Here is a 19,550-nt window from a genome sequence, read left to right as displayed (position 1 = left end):
TTTAAAAAAAATAAAAGTTTAGAATGATAGTTATATTGAAGAATAATATCTTAGAAAATAAATATGATTAAAATAATAATTTAGAAAACTAATTATACTAAGAAATAATTATTTAGAAAATATTATAATTTAAAAAATATTTATTTAAAATATTAATTATTTAAAAATTTAAAAATGTAAAAAATTAATTATTTAGAGAAGTGATTATTTAGTTTTGTATTGAATTAAAATTTAATACTAACAGCTATTTATTTATAAATAAAATAAAGATTAAATAAATGTAAATGAAAAAATGTAAAAATAAACTCTATATTAAAAAATATTCTAAGTCAATTTTAATTTTTCTTTTATTTATACACTTAAATTTTATTTTTAATTACACACATAATTAGTAAAATAATTATTGTAATAAAAACAGCCATAAAAAGTTAGGAAATAGAGTTCTTCATAAAAAAATATTTTTATAAATTATTAGTTTTAACAAGTATTTACATAAATCATTATTTCATTTATAAATAATTTAACTATTATACTTATTATTCATAAATCAATATTTTAAATTATATGAAAAATTTTCCTTTTTATTTTGTTCATTTTACTTATGAAATTCCTTTTTTATTTCTATAAAAGTTTTCAAAAGTAAATTTTATCTTATATATTGGATATATTTTATCTTATATATTGCATAGATTTAAATTTTACTCTATAAGTTGACGAGAAAGAATCTATTTGTTATATATGTGTCAATTAACTTACCATCTTCCCCTTCCACAATCACCAATTTTAGTAATAGATTGGATTTTCAGTTATGCACACAACTTATTATGGAAAGTGTATTTTTTTTTTTAAATGATGCATGAAGTAGTATTCTATAAGTCTTCCCAAATGTGGGACTTGAAATTGAAATGGTCTTATTAAGACAACCACTAGTGTTATTTTAGTTGACAAGTTTATATACAAGTTTACATGTATTCATGTGTATAATAAGGAAGCTGCAAACTGTTTAACCAACATGATAACATTCTCCTTAATCAACAGTTTTAATGGGTGGGAGCTGATGGGAAGGGAAGGAGTGAAAAAAGAGGCAAATAGCTGACATGTCATCCATAGCAATACTACTTCTCTTCCGCTTCCATTCACGCATGGCACATTTAACCAGGCTTTGAGCTGCTTTCTCTTTATGTGGTGTTGCAGAAACAATATTCACTGCCTCCTGATTGGATATAACATCCCATACCTGAGAGACACCAAATATAAGTCATTAATTACTTCAAAACTTCAAGTGATATATCTTTTTCTCAATGCTTTTCCTTTTAAAATTGGTTAAATTAAAAGCTCCTCTCAAAGCAGCTCAATAAACACAAAATAAAAAGACTCATACCCCATCTGTTGCCAATATGACAAAGTGATCCCTATTGGTAATTTTTGTGTGTGTGACATCTGGCACAGAGATTAGTCCAAAGTCCTTCATGCAGTGATCTCCAAAAGCTCTGGATATAGCTAGTCCTGGTGTTTTACCGTTTGGCTTCCACACCCTGTACACTTCTGGTTCATCTTCCAAACTAAATACCTGCCCTCTACACTGTGTTATGCGTTCAGCTTCCTCTGAAATCATCAAATACAACACTCAGTGTTTGATCCAGACAAATTAAAATATTAATTTGTGTGATTTTGATAAATGTTCATATGTTTAATTCTAGATTAATTTAAATTTAAATAATTTTATGTAATATTCGTGATAAATAAAATATTATATTGAATTTTACAAACAATAAATTGTAGTGAATGTGTAAGAGATAAATCTGACCTGGTAAATTTGGCTTGAAGTCAGTGGTAAGCTGATATGGAGTTAATATGCCATCTTCTGAAGTGGTTGCCAAGACAGCCCTAGAATCACCTATGTTTGCTGTAATAAGATATTCACCCTGAAACAACAGTGACAAACATTTTCAGCACACTTCAAAGCCAAATCTGGCCACTAAAATTTAGTAACTAAAAGCAATTATTTCCATCAACCCAACATGCTATGCCTTCATTATTAATTAAAGACTAGGATAGACCAAGATGATCATCTATAGTTGATTTTATCCTTTTTCTTTTCCTTATTAAAAGGGGAACCTCATTACGATCCCGATAGCATCATACATATATGGCAGCAGAATCAGAATAACGAATACCACCTATTTATAAACAAGTTCAGGACCCCAATTCATTTGGCTTATTTTCTTTTTCTGCTTTTCTTTTCTTCAAAAAGAAGAATTCAGGTAAAATACATTTAGAGAAAAATTCTTAAAAATTTCGAGATTTCAGACAAGTAAATAAAATATATAAAAACATGAAAATAGCATATGATATGAATATAGATAACCTGTTTGATAATTGTCAATGCTGTAGAGCCACTAAGAAATGAATCGAACTCGGTTTGCTGCTTCAGATCCTGATCAACAGCAGCATAAGTCTTGATGTAGGAGTGCTTCCACATGTCCAAGCCACGTATATGTTTGTCTGCTTCCATCTTAAAATCCAGGTCAAGGGATGTTGCAGCCAGATTTTCCTGCCAGTTGCAGAGCAAAATGGCTGGCACTAGTTTTTTGACCCTTTTGGCTACAAAGTGTCCCCAAGGGCCATGACCATCAAAAACTCCACAGAATGTAATGTCTTGTTGGCATCCAAATTCCTGGCATCATCCATAGCCAACAAAGTATAACATTTGATAATTTTTACACTAAGATAACTTCTAATGGCTTGAAAAAAGTGGTTGTCTTACCTCCCAAACAAGAAGACGATCCTGATTGACTCCTTTCCGGCCCCTATTAGTGAACATAGAAACCAAATTGTCGGCCTTGGTCGACTTAACAACTCCAGATGAACTCAATAACAATTCATTCTTCCTTGCTTCCTTTGCCAATTCTTCTGCAGCTTTCCTTCCATCTTCCCCTTTACAATTCTTCTCTTTCTTGATTGACACGGTTTTCGCCAATCCATTCACAAAAGATGGAAAAAGAACCATGATAACTGCATTCCAATCATTGTTGCTGGTTATACACACTTACAGCTCCTAGTTTTTTATGCTAATAGAAACCTCATCGTAAACAGAACTTATAAAGAGACCAGTTTTTTAGTTTTACTAGTTATTCATGAGAAAAACATGATGTGTATGTGCAGTGATATACTGGTTCTAGTTCTTTCATGATAACATATGCAATAGAAAAGTTAAAGGAAGACAAGAACAGGTTATATACATGCCTGCGATTTGTAATCACCACTAGCAAATCCTATAGACTGTCAAAGCCTGAGGAAACTGAGAGATGATTCCTTTGAAGCTATGCTCCCCATACCATGATCCCAAGTTACAAAGTTACAACCGCAATCACTTTATTTGGATCCACGTGACTGATTTGTGATTGTAACATAGTAATGGGTGGTGGCTTTACCTTTCGTACCCTTTCTTTGGCCACCTTAAGATACAGAACAAGGGGGTATTTTTGGACAGTGAAAGGTGATTAAAACAGATTGTAGCAATTAGAGTACTAATTTCAAGACATTATAAACAAGAAGTGACAAAAAAACTGATCGAAAAAACAACAATAAAAGAGCAATTATTGTCATACGAGGTCGGTGTTTAACAACTACTGTAATAGCAAATTGACAAGTAGTCAATTAAATAACTTAATTCTGTGGTTGCAATTCGATTATGGCTAGTGGTTGGCTTAGAATAAATCGATCTTCAACTTTTCTTTATGTTGTCTTAGGTAAATATCTTCAATCTTAGATTAAACAAAAATTCAAACAGGTTGAACCTTTTAAAATATAGATTTTTGAGATATTTTAATAGTTCATTCCATTGAGTGTACCAAACACAAGGCTATCGTTTGCCCAGTTGTCTTGGGGGGTCTCCACAATGCTAAGGTCAATGTAAATGCGCATTTGTAGAAAGTGGTTGTAATCATACTAAAATTTGTTATATTTTTATAATTCATTTTTCTCTCTACTTTCCATCACATTTATTTATATTATCTATTTTTTCTCTTTTTTCTAAAATAAATTGTAGGCTTTTTGAACACGACTCTGTGGATATACAATAGAAAAAGTGGACATTTGTGGCATTCTAGGATGTTATGGTGATGGCCTACCAGGAATTTAGCAAGCCACCGATCAAGCATTAATGGCCAAGATTGATTTGAGCGAGATCTGGTTGCAATATCCTAAGTCACCTATGAAGATACAGACAATAATATGCCGCCCACCATAATGGGAAGGGTAGATAGGGATTGGTGGGGCTGGAATAGAATAAAGCATGATAATTGAATTTCAATCCATATTTCATTTTTCATTCATGATATATAATGAATTTTATTCAACAATGAACACTGCAAATACATGCTTTACTATAGAGTGGTGATATATGTTAACACGTAATTACACATTAATAAAATAATATTTTAATCATATTTAATTTATTTTTTATTTTTTAATATTATTATAATGTGGTGTTAAGTATATGTTTTTTAACTGTAGATTTTTTCCTTTATTATAATATATTAACTAGATCCTCTCTTGCCACTCGGCTGCTAGAACTCTGCAAGTAGTAAATTTCAATCCAACATAAACTTTGGCCTAATGGTTTCTGATTAAGCAGAGCATATAGGGAAAAGAAACAAGAGATCTTGTGACCTTCCATAACTTCATTATAAAAAATAATTCAATTAATAAAAATTCTATATTATTATTTTGTGTTGTATATAATAAAAAAAACTCCATCAATAGTTTCCCAATCGAGACCCCCTAAATAAAATATTTTATTGCTCAACATACCAAATTAAACAAAAACAAATGCAAAAAATCTTTTAAGATATACAATTACGAACTCTTTTTAGATATCCAATTAAGCAAGTCCTTCATGCAACCAAAAAAATTATTTATACTAAAAATATTCAAATCAACTCATTCTTTAAAGTAACTCTCTATATTCCCCTTATTCACATTACTCAATGCGAAAGTTTAATGAATAATCATATCACATGAGAACAACCAAAAAGAACCCAATGATATGGTACTTAGTCAAAAATTTTAAAACAATGTTAGTATATTTTTATTATGTTATTTAACTTACTCCTTTACGTATAATGTGTTGGAAATCTTACACATTCTAACTTTATCAAATAATAAAAAAATAAATAATCAGTTTAGTATAATAAATAAATCATAGTCTTGATACAACAAATCTAATTAGATTAGTTTTCTTTGAATTTTATTATGGCTAATGTGCTTGAACATTATCCCTACCCGGAATAAAGAAAAAGTACAACCTCAATTCATTATAACACAATCAATTTACTAATCAAGCATTTAATATCATATCATAATCAAATACTACATACTTTTTACAACCCTAACGACTATAATAATCCTTTAATCTTCCAAGTCATCAAGGGTCTATAAAAATAAACATTTCCGATGAAGTATAAACTTAATTATTCATACTCTACTCTATATACTACTACATTCATATTTGAGCTTTCTTACTAACTTAAGCATTGTATAATCTTTTTGCAGGTAGACGTCCCTCCTCTCTTTATGATTGGTCAACACGAAAATGCTCAGTCTACGAGAAAATCATCTCTTTTCCACCTCATAACTCTTCAAATCCATTTATGGTAAGAACATTTGATGCCCACTGTAGGGCTCGGGTAAAACTTCTCCTAAGACCACCACAATAATAAACACATTGCACCAACACGAACTCTCCATAAAACAACACATTGACTGCCCAACTTGAAGCTCTCCTTCAAAGAAATGAAAAGAATATGCAAAAGACATGAAGAAGGCATCACACAAATGCAAGATAAGATGGAAAAAGACATGGAGTCCCTAAAAGAACAACACCAGACAAATATGAAAGCGTTGCAAGAATAACTTGCAGCAAAGGATGATCATCATGTTCGAAATGGTAGGAATCCTACCAAACACACACCTTAGTCCCACACGACAAGAAATTTGCTATTTACATACGGATTTTTACATACGGATCCAGATCCGTATGTAAAGTGAGCATTACATACCGATTTGGATTCATATGTAAAGCGAGCGTTACATACGGATTTTTAAATAGGGATTTAGATCCATAAGTAAAGTAAGCATTACATATGGATTTTTAACTCCAGATCCAGATCCGTAAGTAAAGTGAACATTACATACAAATTTTTACATCCAGATCCAGATCCGTATGTAAAGTGAGCATTACATACGAATTTTAACATACAAACCCAGATCCGTATGTAAAGTAAGTGTTACATACCGATTTTTACATATAGATCCAGATCCGTATGTAAAGTGAGCATTATATACGATTTTTTACATATGGATCCAGATCCGTATGTAAAGTGAGCCTTACATACAGATCCAAATTCGTATGTAAAGTGAGCATTATATACAAATTTTTACATACGGATCTAGATCTGTATGTAAAGTAAGTGTTACATATTGTACCGACCAGTCCTCGGACATCGACAGAGGGAGAGATCAGACATCGGTGGTCTGAATACCTATATTGGGCCACGTAAGGTGGACCTCATAATTATACTAGTTACCAGTTAAAACATCAGATATGAGAGGAAGCCCTAAGACACGAGGGATCCATGCAGGTGGTGTGTATAGCACATTCAGGTGCGACACGAGTAAATAACCCTTAGAGGCGCTAAGGCCTGATTAAGGTTAGGGTTTCCAAGGGAAGCTGCATGTATGACACGTGAATACTTAGGGCACCCACATAACAGATGACCCTAGAGATTTGATGCACAAGTTGGTACCCAGGCGACCATTCTGTTAGTCGTTGCACTCCAGTTAAGGGAAATCTTATGTGCCTGATTACGTAATAGCGGCGCAGGGACATTCTCCAAGGAACCCTATACATGGGTAATAGAACAGAGGTAAACCCTAGTTTCAACCTATATAAAGGGTGCTAAGAACCCTAACAAGGTACACAATTTCTAAGACTGAAACTACTTTATACACTTAGTGTTTCTTTGCCCTTATACTGACTTGAGCGTCGGAGTGCAAACGGTCGTCAAGGCGCCCCTTTGCCTTTGCAGGTGATAGATTCTTTGATCAAGAAAGTACGATTCTCAAGCAGAGATAGAAGTGTCGAAGGCTGCCGTTAGAGTCAACCGGTGAGCGAGTCAACCGGCAGGAACATTTGGCACCCACCGTGGGGCCCGGTAAAACCTGATCCTATCCACAATTGTGTTTGAGTTTTTTGACATGATGAGGAACACGAGGATGGTCCACTGGGATCTGAAGGGAGCAAGAACCCCACCTTGCAGCAAATCATGGAGACCACGAGAGTCCACCAATGAGTAAACGAAGAAGCCAAGGCTGACTAGTTGAGGCCATTCCTCGAGCGTGGAATGTGGGAAGCCTCGGGTTGTATTTTCAGCTAAGATATTCTAGCCTAATGCTTTCTTTGTGAACGATGTGTGATAAGTTTGTTCTTGAAAGATGAGGAATTTAGCTTTATTGATTTATTTGAATTGGCATATGGTAAGTCGACCTAGATCGGCATAAGTACAAGCATAGGTGCTATGTGAGATTGATTTGTTTAAGCAATAGGTAAGTCAACCTAGCTCGATGTCTGTATTGCCACTCGATTATAGGCGCCCCATGAGTAAATGATTACCTAGTGGCAGGTAAGACGGAGGGCATGCAGGAGAGCTCGTCAGCTCGACCCAAGTGTTTGGGGGAGGTCATCTCGATGTTTGGGCACAAGAGGTGAGTTGTGAGCTCGGCTCAGATGTTGGTCAACCCATAAAAGGTAACAAATATAAAGAAATATTTTATATATTGTGATATTATTATGAAGATAAAAGGTAAAGGAATATTTTATCTGTTGTGATATTATATTTGTTGTGATATTATTATGAAGATAAAAGATAAATGAATATTTTATCTGTTGCGATATTATTCCAAAGATGAAAGATAAATAGATATTTTATCTGTTGTGATATTATATTTTATTTGTTGCATCTATTGTGATATTATTTTAGAGATAAAAGACAGAGAGATATTTTATTTGTTGTGATATTATTCTAGAGATAAAAGATAAAGAGATATTTTATCTGTTGTGATATTATTCTAGAGATAAAAGATAAAGAGATATTTTATCTGTTGTGATATTACTCTAGAGATAAAAGATAAAGAGATATTTTATCTGTTGTGATATTATTTTAGAGATAAAAGATAAAGAAATATTTTATCTGTTGTGATATTATTCTAGAGATAAAAGATAAAGAGATATTTTATCTGTTGTGATATTATTCTAGAGATAAAAGATAAAGAGCTATTTTATCTGTTGTGATATTATTCTAGAGATAAAAGATAAAGAAATATTTTATCTGTTGTGATATTATTCTAGAGATAAAAGATAAAGAGATATTTTGTCTGTTGTGATATTATTCTGGAGATAAAAGATAAAGAGATATTTTTATCTGCTGTGATGTTATTCCCAAAGATAAATGATTATTATTTGTTAAGTCTGTTGTCATATTATTCTGAGGAGAAAAGATAAGGAGATATTTTATCTGTTGTGATGTTATTTCAAAGATAAATGATTATTATCTTTTGAGTCTGTGGTGATATTAGTCTGAAGATGAAAGATATAATTATTATTGTTTAAATATGTTGTCATATTATTATGGAAATAAACGGATGTGTGTAAATTTGTTATCATGTTATTTTGAAGATGACGTGAACGATTAATTATCATTTAAATCTGTTGTGATATTGTTATCATGATCACGATCTCTCGCAGAAGAGAAGTTATTCTTGTTACTGGATATAAAGCGTAGTAGTGTAAGAGTACATGTATAGGAAAGTTCTGGCGAGGAAAGACTTGGTATTTAAGCGCGTCCATTGGTGACCCACCTCTCTTTCTTGGGAACTCACTATCTACAATATACAATAAAGATCAACTCAGAAAAATTTTCTAGAACTCATGTGTCGAGAATCACAAATGATTATGTCCTACCATAACTCGACGGTAAAGGGAAACTTTTATACCATACAGGTTCATAGAAGTGTTGGGCAACGAAACCTTTCGGCTGGAAATTCAAGACGATGGAGCCACTCCTCAGACGAGGAACGCGCCAAGCCTCAAGTTCTATTTCAGGTTTTTTTTAACGAGGTCACCCAAATAAAATTTCAAGTTGTTCAGTTGAAAAATATGAGTGCAGTGCAGTTAATGAACCTCTCCCTTGAAGTGATACACCAAGAGCGAAGGTAGTTTGGTTCCCCAATGAACCCCCTCTTGTGTGAGTTCACCAAGGCGAAGAATAATATGGTTCGCCAGTTAATGAACCTCTCCCTTGAAGTAATGCGCCGAGGTTGGGAATAGTATGGTTCCTCGGTGAACCTCCCTCTTGCGCAAGTTTACCAAGGTTGAGAACAATATTGTTCAAATGTTAAAGACCTGTCCCTTGACTTTTTATAGCAAGGTCGCGGTCATTTATTCAGACCTGTCCCTTGACTTCATACATCAAGGATGAGATCATCTATTAAGATCCTCCCTTGACTTCATATAGTAAGGATGACGTCAGTTATTAAGATCCTCCCTTGACTTCATACAACAACGATGATGTTAGTTGTTAAGATCCTCCCTTGACTTCATACAGCAAGGATGAGGCCAGTTATTAAAATCCTCCCTTGACTTTGTACAACAAGGATGATGTTAGTTACGAACCGTTCACTTGGGTTAGAAGCCTCGAGATTGGGAGAGAATGATTCATAGAGAACACCTCCCCCTTGAGTGAGAACGCCAATGTTGAATAGTATGGTTCGCCAGTTAAATCCTCCACTGCCTCTATACGCCAAGGATGAGGTCAGTAAGCGAACCTCTCCCCTGGGTTAGAAACACCAAGACTTGGAATAGTATGGTTCTTAGTGAGCCTCCCTGATATGATTCCAATAACATGATATGGATATAGAATGAATGGGTAACTCTAAAACAGCAAGTAAACCCCAAGAACTACTCAAGAACAGTTCAAGAATCACAAGAACAGTGCCAAGAACAACAAGTTAACGCATCATACAAAGGATCTACCGAATGAAATGAGCTAAACAACAAAACCCATGGAAATGAATTTGAAAACAACAAGATTATCACATGTAATTGGATACCGAAAAGGGACGAACCAAGAACAGCAAGGAAACAACCAAACTGCACTGATTAAAGGAGAAATAAAGTGCAGAAAATGAAAGGGAAACCAACAAGTAACAGATTGCACCGAATGAAATAGGAAACACAAGCAAGAAACACAAAAAAGGAAGAAAATGGAGGATGGAAAGAGTGACTTATGTGGTTGTAGACCAAGGGAGGATCTTCACGCCACTTGAGAGTCCCAAGAGCTCACAAGATGAGACTAAAGAGAGAAGAAGAGTCAAGGCTCACAACTTTCTCTAAAATTCACTAGCATTTCATTACACTCAATTTTCAACTTGTTTTACAATGAGGCAAGACTCTCCTTTTATAAGGTGGGAGATGACCGACCCTCTAGGTAAGGAAGGAAGGAAAGACTCCTTCTAGTTCCTTCTATGTACAAAAGGTGTCTAACTAGGCCAAAAGGTGACCTTCCTAGCCATTTCTAAGTAACTAGTAACTAAAAGTGCTTTTACATGCATAGTTTCTTTTGTTTTCCTTTTTAGGCACTTCCCTAAAGCTATCCTATCCTATTTACAATTCAATACAAGAGATATTACAAAGAGAGATTTCATTTGGCAATCTCTTCCCAATGATCTAGCCATGCTCCTAGTGATTCTTTGATTGAAGTGGGCTTAGGCTTGGGCTTCTCCATGAGTTTGGTCTTCTTGCTCTTGAATGTTGGCCTCCTTTTCATCTTGATTTGCATCACTCCCTCTTGCGTGGGAACGTCAAGGTCAATAATAGTATAATTCCAAGTAAGACATCTCCCTTGCCTTCATATGTCAAGGTCGAGAACAGTAAGTGAACCTCTCCCTTAGGTTATACACCAAGGTCGAGAAACAGTAAGGTTCATAGCGAACCATAGTAAAATCTCCCTTTAGGAAGCAGTTAGGTTCATAGTGAACCACAATGAAATCTCCCTTTGGGTAGCAGTAGGGTGATTCGGATGGAATGACCCAAGCTCAATAAGACTTTGAACTCGGGTGCCCAGAATCGTAGCCAGCCATGATTAAGATTGTTTTGCTTAATCCAGCAAAGATAACCCTGTGGGGGTAGAGTTGCACCACAAAGGTGTTAAGAGTAGACTTAGTGTGTAAGCCAACACTAAAGTCAGATACTCTAAGTTGCCAAATGCCATTTAAGGGCAGACTTGGTGTAGAGATCGACCTCGAGTCAGGTGCTCAGGTCACCCCTGATATCGGGGGAGGATGTGTAAGGAAAGCGATAAAACTTTCCAAATGCATTACGTTGATAAGGTTGTCAATTATATTGCCATCAGTTAATTAAGGCGTACATTGGCCCAAGGTAGTTGAGGTTTACTGGGTTATCACCTACACCTGAAAAACTGTTGTTAGCCACCTAAGCACTCAATAGTCTCTTCGCTGAAACGAGTTACAACTCGAGACTGGGAGGGGGCCTTGTGTACCGACCAGTCCTCAGACATTGACAGAGGGAGAGATCGGACGTCGGTGGTCTGGACACCTATATTGGACCACATAAGGTGTGCCCCAGAATTATACTTGTTACCAGTTAAAACATCAGATATGAGAGGAAGCCCTAAGACACGAGGGATCCATGCAAGTGGTGTGTATAGCATATTTAGGCGCGACACGAGTAAATAGCCCATGGATGCTCTAAGGCCCAATTAGGGTTAGGGTTTCCAAGGGAAGCTGCATGTATGACACGTGAATACTTAGGGCACCCACATAACAAAATGGCCCTAGAGATTTGGTGCACAAGTTGGTACCTAGACGACCATTCTGTTAGTCGTTGCACTCCAGTTAAGGGAAATCTTATGTGTCAGATTACGCTAAGATTACATAATAGCGACGTAGGGACATTCTCCAAGGAACCCTAGACACGGGTAACAAAACAAAGGTAAACCCTAGTTTCAACCTATATAAAGGGTAATAAGAACCCTAGCAAGGTACACAGTTTCTAAGACTGAAACTACTTTATACACTTAGTGTTTCTTTGCCCTTATGCTGACTTGAACGTCGGAGTGCAAACGACCGTCAAGGCGCCCCTTTGTCTTTGCAAGTGAGAGATTCTTTGATCAAGAAAGTACGATTCTCAGGCAGAGATAGAAGGGTTGAAGACTGCCGTTAGAGTCAACCGGTGAAGTGAGTCAACTGGCAGGAACACATACCGATTTTTACATACAGATTCATATTCGTATGTAAAGTGACATACAAATTTTTACATACGGATCCAGATCTGTATGTAAAGTGAGCATTAAACACAAATTTTTACATACGGATCCAGATCCATATGTAAAGTAAGTGTTACAAACCGATTTTTACATACAGATCTAGATCCGTATGTAAAGTGAGCATTACATACAGATTTTAACATACGGATCCAGATCCGTATTAAAGTAAGTGTTACATACCGATTTTTACATACAGATCCAGATGCATATGTAAAGTGAGCATTACAAACGAATTTTTTCAAATGGATTTGGATTCGTATAGTTCTTGATGGGAATTAAAAACAATGAACAAATTAAAATAAAAAAAAATAAAAATAAAAATATAAAAGAAGGTCATAGGAAATTGAAATATTATTTACAGTATTTAATAATATTAATAATATTAACAATAATTAATAATACTAATAATATTAATAATATTAATAATACTAATAATACTAATAATACTAATAATACTAATAATATTAATAATACAAATAATATTAACAATATTTAATAACTTTAATCATATTAATGATTTTAACAATATTTAATAATATTAATGATATAAATTCTTTTAACAATATTTAATAATACTAATGATATAAATGATTTTAAGAATATTAATGATATAAATGATAGTAACAATATTAACAATATTAATGATAGTAATGATAGTAATAATACTAATTGAAACGGCGATTTCAACATGATTGCCGGTTGATGAAGGGGCGCTCTCTATTTCTTGCAGACGGCGATCGTAGATGGCAACGCTCAACATGATCACCGGTTATATAAAACGGCGATGGTCAATATGATCACCGATCGAGGAAGCGGCGTTCCCCTTATGTGAGTAGTCGGTAGTCGCCGTAGCTACTTGAAGCGGCGTTCCCCTTGAGTAGTCGGTGGTCGCCGTAGGTATGCAAAGATCAACATGATCGCCGGTTGGTGACGCGACGTTCTCCATAGGTCAACAGGATCGCCGATCGATGAAGCGCCGTTCGCCATATGTGTAATCAGTGGTCGCCGATGTTGGTTATTTTTTGGGTAGGGTTATCTCACTTTAAGGTTGTTCTGCTCCAACCATAAAGGAGAGTTGCGCTTGTGAAGTCCACTTCTGGTTACTGTATATGGGTTGGGATACCCCTGAAGTATCCCCTTTAATTTTATTTATTCATTGCTGATAAAAAAAAAATACTAATTATATTAATGATATAAATCATAGTAACAATACTAATAATATTAATGATATAAATGATAGTAGCAATACTAATAATATTAATGATATTGATACTAGTAATAGTAACAATACTATAATAATTGTTCCTGCCGGTTGACTCGAACGACAACCTTTGGTCCTCCTATCCCCGTCTGAGAATCGAACTTCCTTGATCAAAGAATCTCTCACCTGCAAAGACAAAGGGCGCATTTGACTGCCATTTGCACTCCGATGCTCAAGTCAGTACTAGGGAAAAGAAACACCAAGTGTGTAAAATAGTTTGAGTCTTAGAAACTGTGCACCTTGCTAGGGCGGTTAGCACCCTTTATATAGGTTGAAACTAGGATTTAGCTTTGTTTTGTTACCTGTATCTAGGGTTCCTTGGAGAATGTCCCTGCGCCGATATTACAAAATCTTAGCGTAATTTGGCACATAGAACTTTCCTTAACTAGAGTGCAACGACTAACAGAATGGCCGCCTGGGTACCAACTAGTGCACCTAATCTTTGGGACCATCTGTTCTGCAGGTGCCCTAAGTATTCATGTGCCATGCATGCAGCTTCCCTTGGAAACCCTAACACTAATGGGCCTTAGCGCTTCCAAATACTATTTACTCGTGTCACGCCTGAATGCGCTATACACACCACATGCATGGATCCTTTGTCCCTTAGGGCTTCTTCCCATCACTGATGATTTAATTGGTAACTAGTGTAATTCTAGTGCTCACCTTACGTGGCCCAATATAAGTATTTAGATCGTCGATGTCCAATCTTTCCCTCTTCTGGCGAGGTCCGATGTCGATCTCTAACGTTGAGGTCTGATGTCCGAAGATTGACCAACACCCTGATATGTGTATCTGGGGTCCACCTTACGTGGCCCATCTTTACTATTAGGCACCGATGTGCGATGCCTGAGGTCAGTCACTGGAATCGATGACCGAGGATTGGTCGATACAATAATATTAATAATAATAGTAATACTAAGAATACTAATAATATTAATAATACTAAGAATACTAATAATACTAGTAATAGTAATAATACTAATAATACTTATAATACTTATAATATTAATAATACTAATAATACTAGTAATACTACTAATATTAATAATACTAATAATACCTATTGTTATGTTATTGAATTTTTATTGTTTATTTTTCACAAAATTCATCATTTAAATGTTTTGAAATCATATTAGGTTCCATCAAAATTGTTTTTGCGAAGGGTTTAATAATATGATATTCTGAATGTCGAAACATTGAGATTGAAGGTTCTATATATCTAATGACTATGAAGTTTTGTTAGTTTAAATCAAATAAGAGAACAACTTGTATATTTGGTGCAAGGAAAGGAGAATATCCTTGTACAAAATATGTAAGCATTGATGAAGAGACTTGGTAGCAGTTTGTACAGATTCGACAAACTAATATTTGGATATAATTTTCATATTCATGTATTATTATATTTTGAATGTTCATAAGGTGTTTGGAAGAAAGCACAATCCAACCAGACACATAATGAGACCACACACTTATTCTTCCATGGTGGTTATAAAAAGTTAGAGTTGAAAGTTGGTTCAAGAAAAGATTAAAGCACATTCTGCTTCTACTAAGGAAGGGAATAATGTAGATTCTTTGAACCCTCCATCCCCACCTTCCCTCAATAAGAAAAGGAAGAATGTCCATCTAAAAGGTGTCAAGACATGGTCTTTTGAGGAATCACGACAAATAGAAGAATGAATTGTAAGAATAATGTTTTGTTTGTGTTATTTTTAATTCAATATATGTGTTGAAGTATAACAATTTGTTTTCATTTGTTGAAAAGACAACACAAGAGACTTTAATCCTCATGGTAAAGAGGATATTCTTATTGTTGCTATCAGGCGACCTAAGCACCCTTACCAAGTTCGTGTTGCTGGATATGGTGTGAGGATTCGCTCATACTTTAGACCCTCATCACAATGCAAGGACCATTCCTCCGATAAACCTAGCCAAGAGTATATGCTAGAATTAAGGAAACAAATAAAGGATAAGGTCACTCAAGAGATCAAAGAAAGCTTAATGGAGGAGTTTGACAAGCGGGTGGATAAGGAGTTTTAGGACTCTTGTAGTAACCACCTTCTATGGTACAACATAACCTGCCTCCTATTAACAAAGTTAACACTAAAGGGAGTTATTCAGCTGTTGATTCATTAGGGGTGACTTTAACTCAACTAGCCAATGTGAGTTATATGTTAATTATGATTCTTCCTCCCAATTGGTGGCCCTTGGTAAGATTTATAAAGGGGCCACAATGTGCCTCTTCCTTCTCATTTGATAAAGGTCACAGTGGACAAGGTCCTTTATGGTAATGTTGCAATTCCTGTGCCGACATCAGAGGTGAAAATTGTAGCAGAGTCACTACATACCTTCATTGCCTGGCCTAGACATCTCATTAGATCTATATTAGAATCTACAAAATATCTTTGCACTAATATGCTTACATATTAAATATGTTATATATTAACTAATTTAGTTATTTGTTTGTTTATGTGTACCAGAAACCTAAGACAAAATTGCCTGTGGAATAGAGAAAAAAATGTCCACTAATGACCCTGTAGTAGTGATGACTTTTTGCGGCAAGTGCACTGCGTTTGTCAGAAGTAATAATTGTCCCTAAGGACGGATATCGATCCCACAAAGAACAGTGAATCATCGAGTACAATATTCGCTAAATATAACAACAGAACAATAAAAAAGAGTGTGAAGTGATTATGTTGGCACTGATCAATAAGAAAACAAACAAAGAATTAGTTGCTTCAATTGGAAAAATTGGGATTAAGTTTCATCTCTCTCACTCTCATGTATTTTGATTAGCATGTTAATATTAAGTTCTTTAATTGAAATTGATGCCCGTATAAAAATCATTTATATTGATTCCTCGCATATAAAATCCTTAAGAATGTTCCCTAACTATCGATCCCTCGCATACTTATAAGAACAACTTAGAACGAAGCTCAGACGTTTAATAGCAATTAACATTTCAAGTCTATTCCTAGCACTCAAATATGTTAAGTATTGTTGTTTAGGTCCGAACCCTAAAAATACCTCCCGGTCAGATTTAAGATTCTCAATTTGTCACGGAGAATTAAAAGTAAAACAACAATACCAATAATCAATCAAGAACTGAATATTAATATATAAAATATCACCTCAATACATAAGAGTTTGAGCAGATTACTCCCAATCCCAAAGGGTAGAATTAGCCTCGCATACTTCTATCACCTTCCATTCTCCCAATTGGGTTACAATTCACTCTATGGTGTTTTCCTCTCAATCTGGCACACTAAGTTTGAGCCTCTAGCCCTCTATTTATCCTAGTTTTCTAGGGTTAGGTTGTTTATTGTGTCGCGCTAATGGGCTAAATGATAAAACATAAAAAAAGGCCCAATCTTTCTTTGCATCTTTTCCATTCTGGGACCTTCTATCTTTATCTTTTTAGCTCAAATCATTCATCTTTAATCCAAATATCCAATCTTCCTTAGAAATCTGCAATTAACACCAAATTTGGGAATAAAATACTCTTATTCAAATAAAGATCATAAAAAATGTAAAAAGGTATAAATTCATAAATTAGGGATTATTTTATATGTAAATTAGCAATAAATCCTCATAAGTGCCTATATTTTAATATGAAATATTACTGAAATTAGACACTTATCAAGTAGCATTGGTGGAAGTTGCTACAACTATAGGTACAAACTCCATACAGATTCCATGTGATGACAATGCTTTTGGCAGAGACATTGATGTACGTACCATTTTACGTACATATGTCTGATTTGTTGGAGATTGCATTGGACAATCATGAGTTGAACATAACAGTTGTGCAATTATTGATGATGTAAGTTCAATTATTAAAACCTTTATACTTTTTATTATATGTTATTAATAGTTTATTAAAATTTAGGTATATTTATGAATTATGCTTGGATGTGGGGAACAAGATACATATGAGTTTTTAAACATTTAACTCATTCAATCACTGGTAACAAAAGATAAAAAACAAAAAGATACATCACCAATACCTTAATGAAAAGAGGAAAACAAATTTATATTGCTCTGTAAATCCACGAGTAAGTTCATTTTCATTAAATAAGTTATACTAAATTTGAAATAAGAGAGCCTAACTAATTTTGGATGTAGGTGCAATTGGCAACTATTGATCATATTTGTTCAAGATCATATCACTACATGGTTTTGTTGCTTACATAAGAAGACTCCTAACTATTTTAAACAAATAGTATATTGGTTAGACAATTTCATTTAACATCGATCATTACTTCAACATTGTATAATGTTATGTTTTCTATCATTAATTTTTTTTATTACAATGCTTATTTTGGATATAACATATTGAGGGGTAGACCAAATGCAAACAAAAGTGCACTTGGATGAACTTCAAGGTATTTCAAGTAAATATGTTCACTTACTTCAATATGTGTGTCATTGATTGATCTAATAACATTTATTTTTACTTGTAGTTCATTAAACAATCTAGAAGTTATGAATACGGTTACTATGTGATGCATTATATTCATTTTACGTGTCTAATTTCTTTTTAATAGATGATCTCAATATATACATAACTTTGTTAGGGACATAACATTAAATACTAAAGATAAAAAAATTGTAAATATAATATAAAAAAAACTTATGGATTTGCTTAAGCTATTTTATTTTTTTTAACGCAATAAAACTTATAACTTTTAATAAAATTACATCTCTATTAATTTTTATGCAATATATATTGTATTATGTATAACCATGTATAATAAGGTTTACCTTTTATTATTATTTTGCTGATTGGAACCATAAAAAGTGAGAAAGACGTGTTTTTAAGTTTAAATTTATTTAGTTATATTTATCCACCTGACTCCTCTTGAACCAGTCTTTATGTTGCATTGTTATGAAAAGCACCATAGAGTGGCTATCAAAATAAGAAAAATGTCAAATTGTAGTAATTAAATTCCACATGCATACGAGATGCAGCCACCAAAACCATGATTGGCTTAGATAAACATATCACCCACTCAGAGTGTTCCTAACACAACTCCGATTGAGGCATGGAGCGGATTCAAACCCAATGTGCAATACTTGAAGGTATTTGGGTCAATTACTTATGCTCATGTCCCCAAGGCAGCAAGATCGAAGTTGGATGATAAGGCAGAGAAGACCATTTTCATTGGATATAAGCATGGGAGATATAAACTGTACAATCCAAAGACAAAGAAAGTGATTGTTAGTCGTGATTTTACATTTGCCGAAGATGAGGAATGGCAATGGAATGCAACAGCTGAAATGGATTCGAGAAAACGATATATTTACGTTTTGAACGATGATGTGTGGAAGATGGAGTCACTCTTGGAGCACCTGCAGTTCAACCTGAAGCTGTAATTCAACCTGAAGTTGTAGCTCCAATTGTAACTATGATGGAGCGACCAAGAAGGCAGCAGCGACAACCTGTACACCTTCAAGATTGCGAAGTAAATCTTGATGATGAAGTTGATGACAATGGAGATTTGGTTCACTTTGCTTTTCTTGCAGATTCAGAACTTGGGAGACTTGCAGATGTCATTCAACACCCCAAATGGAAAAAGGCTATGAATGAAGAATTGATGGCGATTGAGAAAAACAATACATGGCAGCTCACTGATCTTCCAAAAGGACACAAAGCAATTGATGTGAAGTGGGTGTACAAGATTAAAGTGAAAGCAAATGGTGAGATTGATAGATACAAGGCAAGGTTGGTGGCAAAGGGATTCGAGCAAAGAGAAGGCTATGATTACGAATAAATATTTTCTCCTGTAGCTCGAGTGGAAAAGTGAGATTAATCATTGCTTTAACTGCACAAAGGCAATGTAAAATTCACCAAATGGACGTCAAAACTACGTTTCTAAACGACCCAC

At 34.4% G+C, this 19,550-nt stretch overlaps 1 protein-coding gene across 1 annotated transcript; it reads right to left on the bottom strand.

Moving 5' to 3' along the window:
• Window positions 1-888: 888 nt before the first annotated feature.
• LOC137806973 (probable protein phosphatase 2C 34) lies at window positions 889-3,900 on the bottom strand. Its single transcript, XM_068607376.1, has 6 exons — window positions 3,247-3,900; window positions 2,768-3,015; window positions 2,369-2,677; window positions 1,808-1,925; window positions 1,382-1,605; window positions 889-1,237 (listed from the first exon to the last, which is right to left on the bottom strand). The coding sequence occupies exons 2-6, from the start codon at window positions 3,008-3,010 to the stop codon at window positions 1,028-1,030; spliced, it is 1,104 nt and encodes a 367-aa protein (XP_068463477.1). The 5' UTR covers window positions 3,011-3,015; window positions 3,247-3,900; the 3' UTR covers window positions 889-1,027.
• Between the last annotated feature and the right edge of the window lie 15,650 nt (window positions 3,901-19,550).

Source organism: Phaseolus vulgaris, chromosome 3 (assembly GCF_000499845.2).
Source record: "Phaseolus vulgaris cultivar G19833 chromosome 3, P. vulgaris v2.0, whole genome shotgun sequence".
NCBI classification, from domain to species: domain Eukaryota; kingdom Viridiplantae; phylum Streptophyta; class Magnoliopsida; order Fabales; family Fabaceae; genus Phaseolus; species Phaseolus vulgaris.
The sequence above is the reverse complement of the archived record's forward strand: the minus strand, read 5'-3'. Positions and strand labels throughout refer to the sequence as shown.